The sequence below is a fragment of the Phocoena phocoena genome, chromosome 4 (genome assembly GCF_963924675.1).
Source record: "Phocoena phocoena chromosome 4, mPhoPho1.1, whole genome shotgun sequence".
Classification (NCBI taxonomy): Eukaryota; Metazoa; Chordata; class Mammalia; order Artiodactyla; family Phocoenidae; genus Phocoena; species Phocoena phocoena.
This window is the reverse complement of record NC_089222.1, coordinates 78,815,617-78,831,005: the sequence shown is the minus strand read 5'-3', so window position 1 is coordinate 78,831,005 and position 15,389 is coordinate 78,815,617. Positions and strand designations below refer to the sequence as shown.

The window sequence follows — 15,389 nt, the reverse complement described above, 5'->3', positions numbered from 1 at the left end:
TTCCCTGGTGGCACAGTGGTTGAGAGTCCGCCTGCCGATGCAGGGGACACAGGTTCGTGCCCTGGTCTGGGAAGATCCCACATGCCGTGGAGCGGCTAGGCCCGTGAGCCATGGCTGCTGAGTCTGCGCATCTGGAGCCTGTGCTCCGCAATGGGAGAGGCCACAACAGTGAGAGGCCCGCGTACCGCAAGAAAAAAAAAAAAAGGACTGCATTTAGTGCTGTATTACTTTAGCTTCATAAATTTTTGTGATTAGTGAAGATCTGCTATAATGAGAGCCTTTTTCTACTCAGAAAATGTGTATTATACCCAGTCACCATACCTTGGAGAGTTGCTCCTCTGACTGAGGTTCTGGGGACAGAACAGTCCCTCCTTGTGCCTTCATCTCTTCTATGTGTTTATTCAAAGAAGTTAATTTGGCCTTAGCATGAAGTTTTAGTTTTTTAATTTTGTTATCAGCAGCTTTTCTTTCTTCCTGTCAGAGAACAATGATGGTAAATACACAAATGCTTATTCATCACTTATCTAGCATATAACAAGTTATTCTCAGTAGGCATCATCTTGGACTAGTAGGGAAATCAGATTCTCTAATAATCTAAGTGAAGAAAAAAATCAAAGTGACTGTTATGTCTTTTATCAAGTGCTTGGCAAGAAAGGACAATGGTACCTGTAGAATTTCATCCTTCTGCTGTAGTTGAGCATCCTTCTGTCCAATGATTTCTTTTAGTTCCTGCACCAACTGCTCTGCATAAGCCAGGCGCTCCAGAACATCCTCTTGTGTTCTATCATTAAATTCCATGTCAGATTCTTGGGGTAATTCCTGGTATTTAGACAAAAAGTTGCCAATTTACAAGGGAAAAGGTATCAGCTTCCAAACAGGAGGTCCTTCATTCTAACTTTATCTTATGTCTTGTCCAACTCATATCCTTACTTAAGAAATCTTTCCGAGGAGATGAGAACCCAGGGGCAGGGTATGGGTTGGAGGAAAGGAGGAGCCTTAGTTGTCAAGAATGGGTCTTGGCTTATGTAAATCTTGTAGCCTAGTGGTAAAATTCCCGGGGACTGAATGCCTTGGGCTGTGGAAGTCCTCCAGAGATGTTGGTTGGATATTATTATAAGAGTTGTTTGGAGGGGCTGAGAGTTGTGGAAAAGGAGGGCGTGTGGAGGATGGTGGAGGGTGGAGGAGGGGGAATGGGTAGGGAGGGGGAGCAAAGTGAGCATGTGTGTACACTGTAAGGCGTCTAAGGCTGTGCAGGGATGAACAAGGACACGCTCATACTTACCTGGCAGAGGAAATAAAAATTAAAAAAATTTTAAATTTTAAAAAGAAATCTTTCCAATAATAACTATCCAATATTAGTTACTACCCAATATTATTATTAACCAATAATTATTATCATAGCCATTGCAATATATATTAAGTATTTTGTAAATGTTAACTATTTTACAAACATTATCTCATTTACAGTCTTATCATACTAATTTTACCGAAGAGAAAAATAAAGGGAAGCAAAGATCACAAAACATTTAGTGGAAGAGCTCAAAATTTAAAATTAAGAGAGTAGTTGAATAAAATTCTCTTAAATCACCAGGGAATACTGCTTGTCTTTCAAGAAAGTGAAAGGACTTTTTTTGAGTCCTATGTGACCTTCAAAAAATACAATACAGACTATAAGAGAAGTGATAGATGAATTTACAATAGCAAACAGATGGTCTGAAACCCAAAAGGTGCTCCAGTTCCACCATTTGTTGTTTCAAACCTTTCCTATGAAATAGGAATACATATCCGAGGAGTTAAAATAATCTAGCACTAAGTAAGCCCCAGGGGGACAAATGAGGACAATCTTTCTAATCTCATCCAGGAATTGATTCCCATCACTGTGTCTCACAGGCTACAAACTTACAGGAAAAGGATAATTTACAAAGTCTCAATATTTTTCTTAATCTTCTCTTCCACCTAGCACAAGGAAGGCTGCTCACACCCTTCTACCTTAAATTCTTGTCCTCAGAAGAACACAGAACATATTTCTCATTAGTTTAATTCAGAACAGAGCTACTCACAGGTTCTAAGGAAGCCCTCATATTCTCATCAGTTTCATCTCCTGATAATTCATGCAAAACAACATTTGCTAATCCTGACAATCGGCTCAGCATTTCTGCAAAAAAAGAAAACATAAGAATCAGTCAGATACATGCTTCTCCTTTGATGGTAACTATCATTTATAAGTTAAATAAGAAAACTGTGCATGTGATATATATTAGACACAGACTACATCAGGATGATGTCTTTAAAAAGGCATTTCAGTATGTACACTGTAGTCAAACATTGTTCTTTTCAGTGACAACTACACAGAGATTTTAATCACCATCACTAATGTTTTAAAAATGAAATACAAATACATAATTGTTTAGTGGAAAATAATACACCTTACAGGTTATCTTTAATGCCTTTTCTTTCATCATAATTTCATTGGCAAACATGGAGTTCTAACTATTCCTTCCCCTGCCAGACTATTATTCACTTCTAATCTGTCATATACACCCCATAGTTCAGCAAAATTTTTCTTTTTTTTTTTTTTGCGGTACGCGGGCCTCTCACTGTTGTGGCCTCTCTCGTTGCGGAGCACAGGCTCCGGACGCGCAGCCTCAGCGGCCATGGCTCATGGACCCAGCCGCAGGGCATGCGGGATCTTCCCAGGCCGGGGCACGAACCCATGTCCCCTGCATCGGCAGGTGGACTCTCAACCACTGCGCCACCAGGGAAGCCCAAAAGTTTTCTTTTTTATGTGCCTCATGAACCTGTTCTTTCAGGAAGCTTTCTCAGTAAACCATGTGGTTTCACTAAAATTTAAATATAACCCTTGTTCAAAACATATAGCATTAAATGCATACATTAGAAAAAAAGGAAGAATGACTAAAATCAGTAACCTATGCTTCTTCTGTAGGAAATTTGAAAAAGAAGAGCAAATTAAAACAAATTTAAGCAGAAAAAAGAAAATTAATATCAGAGCAGAAATTAATAAAATTGAAAATAGAAAAATAAAGAAAATCAGCAAAACTAAAAGTTGATTCTTTGAGAACATGAATAAAATACATAAAGCTCGGTCAGACTGACAAACAAAAAGAGAGAAGACACAAATTGTCAATATCAGATATGAAACAGGAGAGAGACATCACTACTGACCTACCATACATTAAAAAGTAATAAAGGAACACTACAAATAACTCTATACCCATAAATTCATCAACACAGATGAAATAGGCCAATTCCTTGAAAGATAACAAGCCACCAAAACTCACTCAACTCACCTGAATACACACACACACACACACACACACACACACACACACTCACACACATGCAAGCGCACATACCATTTCTCTCTCTCTTCCTTTTTCCTTATTTAATCATTCATTCAGATCAGTGTCACTTGCTAGTCCATAAACTCCTTAAAAGTGAGAAAATTAATGTTTTGATAGGAAAAATCAAAATAAACTGGACTATCATAGCATTATTATAAGCAATTATGCTGAGTGACAAAATATTATTCGGCTTTTAAAATCCTCAGCAGGAAGAAATGTAAAAGCTATTGCACAAAATAAGCACTTGAATAAAACTAGTTTCTGCTATAGTTTTCTTCCACTCAGTAACAGTGTTTAGGGCAGCCATGGTCATTGATTAAGAAATGGCAAGACCTTTGTTTCTATAACAGGTTACTTAGATAAGCAGCATATAGCATTTGGAAAAGACATGTGAAACAGGAAAGGAAGAGAGAACCACTAGGAGGGCAACATAGGACCATATATAATTACATATATAATTACTGAAAGGGAAACACAAAGTCATATATAAGTGCATAGCGACATAATAATCAGTCACTCATCAGGTTATGAGACTCACAACTATAGTCAGCTAAAAAACAAACAAAACTCACCAGGACACAGACTCTAAACTTTCTTTTTAGCTCTAGACATTCAATTTTCTATAGTAATCATTAAAGAAGGAAATGAACACTATAACTAAAGAGTCTTTTTTAGGCACAGAAATGTGTACTAATCAAATAGTCATAATAGAACCTAACATATCCAGCAGAAGCACTTTATCTTCAAAATTTTCAGACCCTGTTGGGAATAAGCAAAAGGAAAGAAAAAAAAAAAAAAACAACCGATAGGACTCTGAGAAGATGGTAATAGCAGATAGCATAGCTTTTGGATCTTCCTAAATTCCCACATAAAAACAGACAAAGCAATTAGATAACAAAATTAAAAACCCATGGACAGCCTTTACCAAAACGAACAAGCAAACAAATAAAATGAGGCAAAGTTTCCCACAAACTCCAAAATAAACATGGATATAGAAAAAACACCAAAAGCCACAAGATCTGTGTATCACTGTTGTCCATGCAGGAGGAATAAAGGGAAGCAAAGGGTAGCAGAATGTGCCACTCACTCCAAAATATGTCACTTGGCAGAAGGACTATTTTGGGCTAAAGCACGTGAAAAACAGCAGGTACAAGTAGCGTGTGCTGATCTCCCATTTTTCTCCCTGAAAGGAAGAGATAAAACACCCATATGGAAGATGTTGTCTATCTACCAGGAAGAGAAGTAATATTGTTGTCTCCAGGGATGGGAGCTGAAGCCAAAAGAAATCTGTAAAAACAAACCTTGTAAACTAACACTTACCTCCCAAGTCACTGCTCTATGATTAATGACCTCTTTCTGTTGTCTCATTTTCACAATTTACTACTGTTTGACCAACTCATTGTACAGATGTTAGATTCTAACTGCTTCTTTGGGTCTTCATTTCCTTATAAGGGCTCCCATGCCACATAAAGCTGATATTAAATAAATTTGTATGCTTTTCTCCTGTTAATCTTTCCTATATCAATTTAATTCTCAGACCTAGCCAAAAACCCTTAGAGGACAGAGGAAAATTTTTATCTCCCCTATAGAAACTGTAAGAGCACAACAGACCTAATACCAAGAGAACCACAAAAAATCCAGTGGGTATTCACTGGAAAATGTGTCCAGCCAATTCAAGAACAGTAACTGGAAAAGGGAAATGCATCCCCACTCCAACAACAGGTAAGTACAAGAAACCTTCAAGGTCTGAAGTGGCTAAGGCAGCGCAGGCCACATTAATTCTCCAACCGATGAGCCAGGGATCTTTTTCAGAATAGGGCCTCCACTGAGGAGAATTTTCTGAGAAAAATTTGAAAATTAAGTCCTTACCTTTCAATAATTACTTTAAAAGTAAATGGATTAAATTTTCCAATCAAAAGACATCGTGGCTGAATGGATTAAAAAAAACAAGATCCAACTATATGCTGTTCACAAGAGACTCACTTGATCTCTAAGGATAACACACAGGCTGAAAGTGAAGGGATAGAAAAAGATATGCCATGAAAATAGTAACCAAAAGAAAGCAGGGGTAGCTGTACTTACAACAGACAAAAAAGACTTCAAGTAAAAAACTGACCAAGAGACAGAGAAGGTGTTTATATAATGACAGGGGAGATCAATTATTACATAACAGGATATGAACTTGTAAGTCTATAACAGGATATAACACTTGTGAATATATATGCACCCAAAATTAAAGCACCTAATTATATTTAGCAAATTTTAACAGAATTGAAGGGAAAAACAGGTAGCAATACAATAACAGTAGGAGACTTCAATATCCCAATATCCCACAATATCCCACTTTCAACAATGGATAGATCATCCAGACACAAAAGCAATAAGGAAACACTGGACTTGAACAACACGTTATACAGAAAAGACCTAACAAACATATATAGAGCATTCCATCCAACAGCAGTAGAACATGCACTTTTTTTGAGTGCATATGTAACATTCTTTAGATCATATGTTGGACCACAAAACAAGTCTTAACAATCTTAAGAAGACTGAAATCACATTGAGTATCATTTCTTAACACAATGGCATGAAACTAGAAATCAATAACAAGAGGAAAAATGGAAAATTCACAAACGTGAAAATTAACACACTCCGAAAAAACAACAGGTCAAAGAAGAAATCAAAAAGGAAATCAAAAACTATCTTGAGACAGATGAAAATGAAAACATGACATATCAAAACTTATGGGATGTAGGTCTAAGAGGGAAGTTTTTTTGTTTTTTTATTATTATTATTATTTTAACATCTTTACTGGAGTATAATTGCTTTACAATGGTGTGATATTTTCTGCTTTAAAACAAAGTGAATCAGCTATACATATACATATAACACCATATCTCTTCCCTCTTGCGTCTCCCTCCCATCCTCCCCATCCCACCGCTCTAGGTGGTCACAAAGCCCCAAGCTGATCTCCCTGTGCTATGTGGCTGCTTTCCACTAGCTATCTATTTTACGTTTGGTAGTGTATGTATGTCCATGCCACTCTCTCACTTCATCCCAGCTTACCCTACCCCCTCCCCGTGTCCTCAACTCCATTTTCTATGTCTGCGTCTTTATTCCTGTCCTGCCCCTAGGTTCTTCAGAACCCTTTTTTTTTTTTTTTTAGATTCCATATATATGTGTTAGCATACAGAATTTGTTTTTCTCTTTCTGACTTACTTCATTCTGTATGACAGACTCTAGGTCCATCCATCTCACTACAAATAACTCAATTTCATTTCTTTTTATGGCTGAGTATTATCCCATTGTATATATGTGCCACATCTTCTTTATCCATTCATCTGTCAATGGACACTTAGGTTGCTTCCATGTCTTGGCTCTTGTAAACAGAGCTGCAATGAACATTTTGGTACATGACTCCTTTTGAATTTTGGTTTTCTCAGGGTATATGCCCAGGAGTGGGATTGCTGGGTCATATGGTAGTTCTATTTTTAGTTTCTTAAGGAACCTCCATACTGTTCTCCATAGTGGCTGTACCAATTCACATTCCCACCAGCAGTGCAAGAGTGTTCCCTTTTATCCAAACCCTCTCCAGCATTTATTGTTTCTAGATTTTTTGATGATGGCCATTCTGACTGGTGTGAGATGATATCTCATTGTAGTTTTGATTTGCATTTCTCTAATGATTAATGATGTTGAGCATTCTTTCATGTGTTTGTTGGCAGTCTGTATATCTTCTTTGGAGAAATGTCTATTTAGGTCTTCTGCCCATTTTTGGATTGGGTTGTTTGTTTTTCTGTTATTGAGCTGCATGAGCTGCTTGTAAATTTTGGAGATTAATCCTTTGTCAGTTGCTTCATTTGCAAATATTTTCTCCCATTCTGAGGGTTGTCTTTTGGTCTTGTTTATGGTTTCCTTTGCTGTGCAAAAGCTTTGAAGTTTCATTACGTCCCATTTGTATATTTTTGTTTTTATTTCCATTTCTCTAGGAGGTGGGTCAGAAAGGATCTTGCTGTGATTTATGTCATAGAGTGTTCTGCCTATGTTTTCCCCTAAGAGTTTGATAGTTTCTGGCCTTACATTTAGGTCTTTAATCCATTTTGAGCCTATTTTTGTGTATGGTGTTAGGGAGTGATCTAATCTCATATTTTTACATGTACCTGTCCAGTTTTCCCCGCACCACTTATTGAAGGAACCTGTCATTTGTCCACTGGACATTCCTGCCACCTTTATCAAAGATAAGGTGTCCATATGTGCATGAGTTTATCTCTGGGCTTTCTATCCTGTTCCATTGATCTATCTTTCTGTTTTTGTGTCAGTGCCATACTGTCTTGATTACTGTAGCTTTGTAGTATAGTCTGAAGTCAGGGAGCCTGATTCCTCCAGCTCTGTTTTTCGTTTTGATTGCTTTGGCTATTCAGGGTCTTTTGTGTTTCCATTCAAATTGTGAAATTTTTTGTTCTAGTTCTGTGAAAAATGCCAGTGGTAGTTTGAAAGGGATTGCATTGAATCTAGATTGCTTTGGGTAGTAGAGTCATTTTCACAATGTTGATTCTTCCAATCCAAGAACATGGTATATCTCTCCATCTATTTGTATCATCTTTAATTTCTTTCATCAGTGTCCTATAATTTTCTGCATACAGGTCTTTTGTCTCCTTAGGTAGGTTTATTCCTAGATATTTTATTCTTTTCATTGCAATGGTAAATGGGAGTGTTTTCTTGATTTCACTTTCAGATTTTTCACCATTAGTATATAGGAATGCCAGAGATTTCTGTGCATTAATTTTGTATCCTGCTACTTTACCAAATTCATTGATTAGCTCTAGTAGTTTTCTGGTAGCATCTTTAGGATTCTCTATGTATAGTATCATGTCATCTGCAAACAATGACAGCTTTACTTCTTTTCCAATTTGGATTCCTTTTATTTCTTTTTCTTCTCTGATTGCTGTGGCTAAAACTTCCAAAATTATGTTGAATAATAGTCGTGAGAGTGGACAACCTTGTCTTGTTTCTGATCTTAGAGGAAATGGCTTCAGTTTTTCACCACTGAGAATGATGTTGGCTATGGGTTTGTCATATATGGCATTTATTATGTTTAGGTAAGTTCCCTAAGAGGGAATTTTATAGCAACAAATGCCAACCTTTAAAAAAAGAAATATCTCGAATAAACAACGTAACTCTACACCTTAAGGAACTAGAAAAAGAAGAACAAACTAAGCTGAAAGTTAGCAGAAGGAAGGAAATAACCAAGATCAGAGCAGAAATAAATGAACTGAAGAGTATAAAAATAATAGAAAAGATTGATGAAACTAAGTGATTTTCTATAAAGATAAAATTGACAAACTGTTAGGTATATCAACTAAGAAAGAAAGGAGAAAATTCAAATAAAAGTATATGTGAAAGAAAAGACAGGGGCTCTCCTGGTGGCACAGTGGTTAAGAATCCACCTGCCAATGCAGGAAGAACCCACATGCCGTGAAGCAACTAAGCCCATGTGCCACAACTACTGAAGCCTGAGCACCTAGAGCCCATGCTCCACAACAAGAGAAACCACCACAATGAGAAGCCCGTGCACCACAATGAAGAGTAGCCCCCACTTGCCGCAACTAGAGAAAGTCCGCACACAGCAACAAAGACCCAACACAGCCAAAAATAAATAAAAGAAAAGACAGTAAGATGGATATCACAGAAATACAAAGGATCATAAGAGACTACAATATACAATTATATGCCAAAAAATTGGATAACCTTGAAGAAATGGATAAATTTCTAGAAACACACAACCTACCAAGACTCATTCATGAAGAAACAGAAAATCTGAAGAGACCAATAACAGTAAGAAACGGTAATCAAAAACCTCTTAACTAAGAAATGTCCAGGACCTGGTGGCTTCACTGGTGAATTCTACCAAATGTTTAAAGAAGAATTAATGCCAATCCTTTTCAAACTCTTCCCAAAAATCAAAGAGGAGGGAACACTTTCAAATTCATCTTACAAGACTAGCGTTACCTGATAATGAATCCATACAAGGACACTACAGGAAGAGAAAATTACAGCCCTATGTCCCTGATGAACATAGATGCAAAAATTCTCAACAAAATACTAACAGATCAAATTCAGCTTCACACTAGCAGGACCATACACCATGATCACGTAGAATTTATTCCTTGGATACAAGGATGGTTCAACATCCACAAATCAATTAATGTGATACACCACATCAACAAAATGATGGATAAATATCATAAAATCATCTGAATAGATGCAGGAAAAGCATTTGACAAAATCCAACACTCTTTCATGATAAAAACTGAACAAATTAGATACAGATGGGATGTACCTCAACATAATAAGTTTATATACGACAAGACCACAGCTAACATCATACTCAATGGTGAAAAGCTGAAAGCTTTTCCTCTAAGATCAGAAACAAGACAAGGATGCCTATTCTCACCACTTCTACTCTGTACAGTACTGGAATTCCTAGGGAGAGTAATTAGGCAATAAAAATAAATAAAAGCCATCCAAATCAGAATGAAAGAAGTAAAATTGTCTCTGCAGAAGACATGATCTTACAAAGAGAAAACTCTAAAGAATCCACGAAAAGGCTGTTAAAACTAATAAATGAACTCAGTAAAGTCAAAGGATACAAAATCAGTATACAAAAGTTATTGTTTTTATACACTAACAATGAGCTAGCCAAAAAAATAATAAATTAAGAAAACAACCCCATGTTTAATAGCACCAAAAATAATAATAAAGTACTTAGGAATAAATTTAACGAAGGAGGTGAAAGATCTGTGCACTGAAAACTATAAAACATTGGTGAAAGAGATTAAAGACACAAATAAATGCAAAGATATCCTGTGTTCATGGATTAGAAGAGTTAATATTGTTAAAATGTACCTACCACTCAAAGCAATGTACGGAGTCAGCACAATCCTTATCAAAACTCCACTGGCTTTTTTCACAGAAATAGAAAAAAAAATCCTAAAATCATATAGAACCACAAAAGACCCTGAAAGGCCAAAGCAAGGAAGATCAATTCATCATCAAAGAAGGTGCCAAGTATAGACAACGAGTAAAGGACAGTCTATTCAATAAATGGTATTGGGAAAACTGTATATCCACATGCAGAAGAATAAAATTGGACCCTTATCTGACACCACATACAAAAATTAACTCCAACTTGGTTAAAAACTTGAACATAAGACCTGAACTGTAAAACTAGTAGAAGAAACACAGAAAAAAGGCTTCTCGACATTCGTGTGGGCAATTATTTCTTGGCTATGCTCCCAAAAGTGCAGACAACAAAAGCAAAAATAGAAAAATGAGATTCCATCAAACTAAAAAGCTTCTGCATAGCAAAGGAAACAATGAAGAGAATGAAGAGACAAACTATGGAATGGAAGAAAATATTTGGAAACCACACACCTGATAAAGGATTAATATCCAAAATATATAAGTAACTCTAACAACTTAATAGCAAGAAAACAAATAACCCAATTTTTTAAATGGGCAAAGGATTTAGATAGACACTTCTCAAAAGAAGACATACAAATGGTCAACAGGTATATGATAAATGCTCAACATCACTAATCATCAAGAGAATGCAAATCAAAATCACAACATCACCTCACACCTGTTAGAAAGGCTATTATCAAAAAGACGAAAGATAAGAAGTGTTGGCCAGGATGTGGAGAAAAAGGCATGCTTGAACTCTGTTGGTGGGAAGGTAAATTGGCATGGCCATTATGAAAAACATATGGAGGTTCTACAAAAAACTAAAAATAGAACTACCATCTGATCCAGCAATTCCACTTCTGGGTATATACCTAAAGGAAATGAAATTAGTATCTTGAGGAGATATCTGCACTCCCATGTTCACTGCAGCATTATTCACAACAGCTAAATTACAGAATCAACCTAAGTGTCCACTGACAGATGAATGGATAAAGAAAATGTATACAGTATATACACACAATGGAATATTATTCAGTCCTAAAAAAATAAGGAAATCCTGCCATTTGTGAAAACATAGATGAACCTAGAGGACATTACGCGGAGTGAAATAAGCCAGGTACAGAAAGACAAGTACTGCATGATCTCATCTATATATGGAATCTAAAAAAGTCAAACTCAAGGAAGCAGAGAGTAGAATAATGATTGCCAGGTAGTAGAGGGTAGGGGAAATGGGGAGATATTTGTTAAAGGGTACAAAATTTCAATTATGCCAGATGAATAATGTCTGGGAATCTAATGTACAGCATGGTGACTACAGGCAGTTTGCTAAGAGAGTAGATTTTAAATATTCTCACCTCCAAAAAAAAATAAAAAGGTAACTACATAAGATGATAAATATATTAATTAGCTTGACTGTGGTAATCATTTAACAATGTATACATATATCAATACATCACTAACACCTTAAATGTATACATTTTTGTCAATTACACCTCAAAGAAGCTTAAAAAAATGACTAATATCTACTTCCAATATTGACACCTACTTAACAAAAATTAACAGGTAAGTATTAATTGCTAAATGAATGTAGAGCACCTAACAGTACAGCAGAGCACAAACAGTAGGTATATGACAGAAATGTATATCATATTTACTTTTACAAAAGAAAAATTAAACTTTGATATTCTTACCATTTTCTATGATGCAAACTTTGGTGAACACACACACACAGGTATATATGTGATTTCTTCATATGAATTAAAACAAATAAATTTATCAATTATCCCCCAACAAAAATAGAAAAACCCAGAAATGAAGCAGAAACACAAGAAATAATTTAAAATTAAAAAAATATTTTGGAAATAAAGATGAAACTAAAGGGAATAAGTATATGAATAATCACAACAAAGTTGCCTTAAAAAAAAAGAAAGTTGAAATGAAGGATAATTTTAAAAATCAAAAAGAAATTCGCCATAAATTAAACACGTAACTACTTTGTGACCCAGTAATTTTACTCCTAGGCATTTATCTCAGAGCAATGAAAACTTAAATTCACCCATAAACCTATACATGAATGTTTTTAGCAGCTTTAGTTTTAAGCACCCCAAACTGGAATCAGCAAGGATGTCCTTCAACAAGTAAACGGTTAAATAAACTATGGTACAGGCATAGCTCGTTTTATTGAGCTTTGCTTTATTGTACTTTGCAGATATTGATTGCATTTTTTACAAATTGAAGGTTTGTGGCAACTCTGTGTTGAGCCAGTCTACTGGTACCATTTTTCCTATAGCACTTGCTCACTTCATATCTCTCTGTGTCACATTTTGTTAACTCTCGCACTATTTCAAGCCTTTTCACTATTCTTATATTTATGGTGGTCTGTGATCTTTGATGTTACTATTGTAATTGTTGTGGGGCACCATGAACCACACCCTTATCAGGTGGTGAACTTAATCAATAAATGCTGTATGTGTCCTAACTGCTCCACCCACCAGCCGTTCCTGCCTCTCCCTCTCCTTGGGCTTCCCTATTCCCCGAGACACAACAGTATGGAAATTAGGCCAATTAATAATCCTACAATGGCCTCTAAGTGTTCAAGTGAAAGGAGGAGTCACACGTCTCTCACTTTCAATCAAAAGCTAGGAGTGATTAAGCTTAGTGAGGAAGGGAGGTCAAAAGCCGAGAGAGGACGAAAGGCCTCTTGCACTAAACAGCCATGTTGTCATTGCAAAGGAAAATTTCTTGAAGGAAATTAAAAGTGCTACTCCAGCGAACTCACAATGATAATAAAGCAAAAGAGCCTTATTGCTGATGTGGAGAAAGTTTCAGTGGTCTAGATAGAAGATCAAATCAGCTACAACATTCCCTTAAGCCAAACCCTAACCCAGAGCAAGGCCCTAACTCCCTTCAATTCTGTGAAGGCTGAGAGAGGTGAGGAATCTGCAGAAGAAAAGTTTGAAGTTAGCAGAGGTTGGTTCATGAGGTTGAAACAAGGTGAAACAGCAAGTGCTGATGTAGAAGCTGTAGCAAGTTATCTAGAAGATCTAGCTAAGATAATTAGTGAAGGTGGCTACACTAAACAACAGATTCTCAGCGTAGACAAAACAGCCTCCTATTGGAAGAAGATGCCATCTAGGATTTTCATAGCTAGCAAGAAGTTAAGGCCTGGCTTCAAAGCTCAAAGGACAGTCTGACTCTTTTGTTAGGGGTTAATGCAGCTGGAGACTAAGTTGAAGCCAATACTCATTTACCATCCCGAAAATCCTAGGGCTCTTAAGAATGATGTTAAATCTACTCTGCCTGTGCTCTATAAATGGAAAAACAAAGCCTGGATAACAGCACGTCTGTTTACAACATGGTTTACTGAATATTTAAGCCCACTGTTGAGACCTACTGCTCAGAAAAAAAGATTCCTTTCAAATTATTGCTGCTCATTAACAATGCACCTGGTTATCCAAGAGCTCTCATGGAAATGTATAATGAGATTAATGTTGTTTTCATGCCTGCTAACAAAACATCCATTCTGCAACCCAAATTCTTTTTGAAATTACCCAGGAGTAATTTCAACTCTCAAGTCTTATTATTTAAGAAATACATTCCCTAAGGCTATAGCTGTCATAGATTCCTCTGATGGATTTGGGCAAAGTAAACTGAAAACCTTCTGGAAAGGACTGACCATTCTAGATTCTGCTAAGAACATTCATGCTTCACTAAAAAAGGTAAAAATATTAACATTAACAGGAGTTTGGGAGAAGTCAAGCCCAACCCTCACTGATTACCTCTGAGAAGTTCAAGACTTTGGTGGAAGAAGTAACTGCAGATGTGGTGGAAACAGCAAGAGAACTAGAATTAAAAGTAGAGGCTGAAGATGTGACTGAATTGCTGCAATCTAAGGATAAATCTTTAAAGGATGAGCAGTTACTCCTTCTAGATGAACAAAGAAAGTGGTTTCTTGAAATGGAATCTACTCCTGGTGAAGATGCTACAAAGACTGTTGAAATGACAGCAAAGCATTTAGAATATTACATAAACTTACTTAACAGAGTAGCAGCAGGTTTGAGAGGATCAACTCCAATTTTCAAAGAAATTCTACTGTGGTAAAATGCTATCAAACAGCACTGCATGTTACAGAGAATTTGTTCATGAAAGGAAGAGTTAATCGATGCAGCAAACTTCAATGTTGTCTTATTTTTAAAAACTGCCACAACCATTCCAACTTTCAGCAACTACCACCCTGATCAGTCAGCAGCCATGAACATCAAGGCAAGATCCTGTATCTACCAGCAAAAAGATTACAACTTGCTGAAGGCTCAGATGGTAGCATTTTTCATGATAAAGCACTTTTTAATTAAGGTATGTATATTTTTTAGACATAATGCTATTTCACATTTAAAAGACTACAATATAGTGTAAATGTAATTTTTATATGCACTGGGAAACCAAAAAATTTGTGTGACTCACTTTATTGTGATATTAGCTTTATTGCAGTGGTCTGGAACTGAACCCACAATATCTCCAAGGTATGCCTGTACATACATACCATGGCATACTACATAGCAATAAACAAGAACAAGCTACTGATATACCTAACAATTTAGATGAATGAATCTCCAGGAAATTATGCTGAATGAAAAAGAAAAAGCCAGTTCCAAAAGGTTACATGCTATATAATTCCACATTTACAGAATATTTTGAAATGACAAAATTTTAGAAATGGAAGACAGATGAATGGTTACCAGTGCTTAGGGAGAAGCTGAAGGTGAGAGGGTAGGAGGTGGTTATAATTATAAAACGGCAACACAAGGTATCCTTCTGGTGTTAGAACTGTTCATTATCTTAATTATGGTGGTGGATACAGGAACCTACACATAGGTGATAAAATTTTATAGAACTTAACATACATGTATACAAATAAAATTGGGGAATGTATTATCAGCATCCTGGTTGTGACATTATACAATAGTTTTCTAAAATGTTACCACTGAAGGAAACTGAACAACGCATACAAGGTTTCTCTCTGTATTATTTATTAGAATTGCATGTGAATCCACAGTTATCTCAATT

At 36.3% G+C, this 15,389-nt stretch overlaps 1 protein-coding gene across 6 annotated transcripts in view; it reads right to left on the bottom strand.

Annotated features, from left to right (window-relative positions):
- GOLGB1 (golgin B1) overlaps positions 1–2,153 on the bottom strand; it is a 67,340-nt gene extending 65,187 nt beyond the window's left edge. For 4 of the 6 annotated variants that reach the window (XM_065876021.1, XM_065876022.1, XM_065876024.1 and 1 more), the window contains exons 1-3: positions 2,061–2,153; positions 667–819; positions 322–474 (exon numbers count right to left, since the gene is read on the bottom strand). In XM_065876021.1, coding sequence (XP_065732093.1) covers positions 322–474; positions 667–819; positions 2,061–2,153 — 399 coding nt within the window. Of the gene's footprint in view, positions 1–321; positions 475–666; positions 820–2,060 lie in introns of those variants that run through there. The other 2 variants (XM_065876025.1, XM_065876027.1) reach the window with 1 other exon arrangement.
- Positions 2,154–15,389: the final 13,236 nt, after the last annotated feature.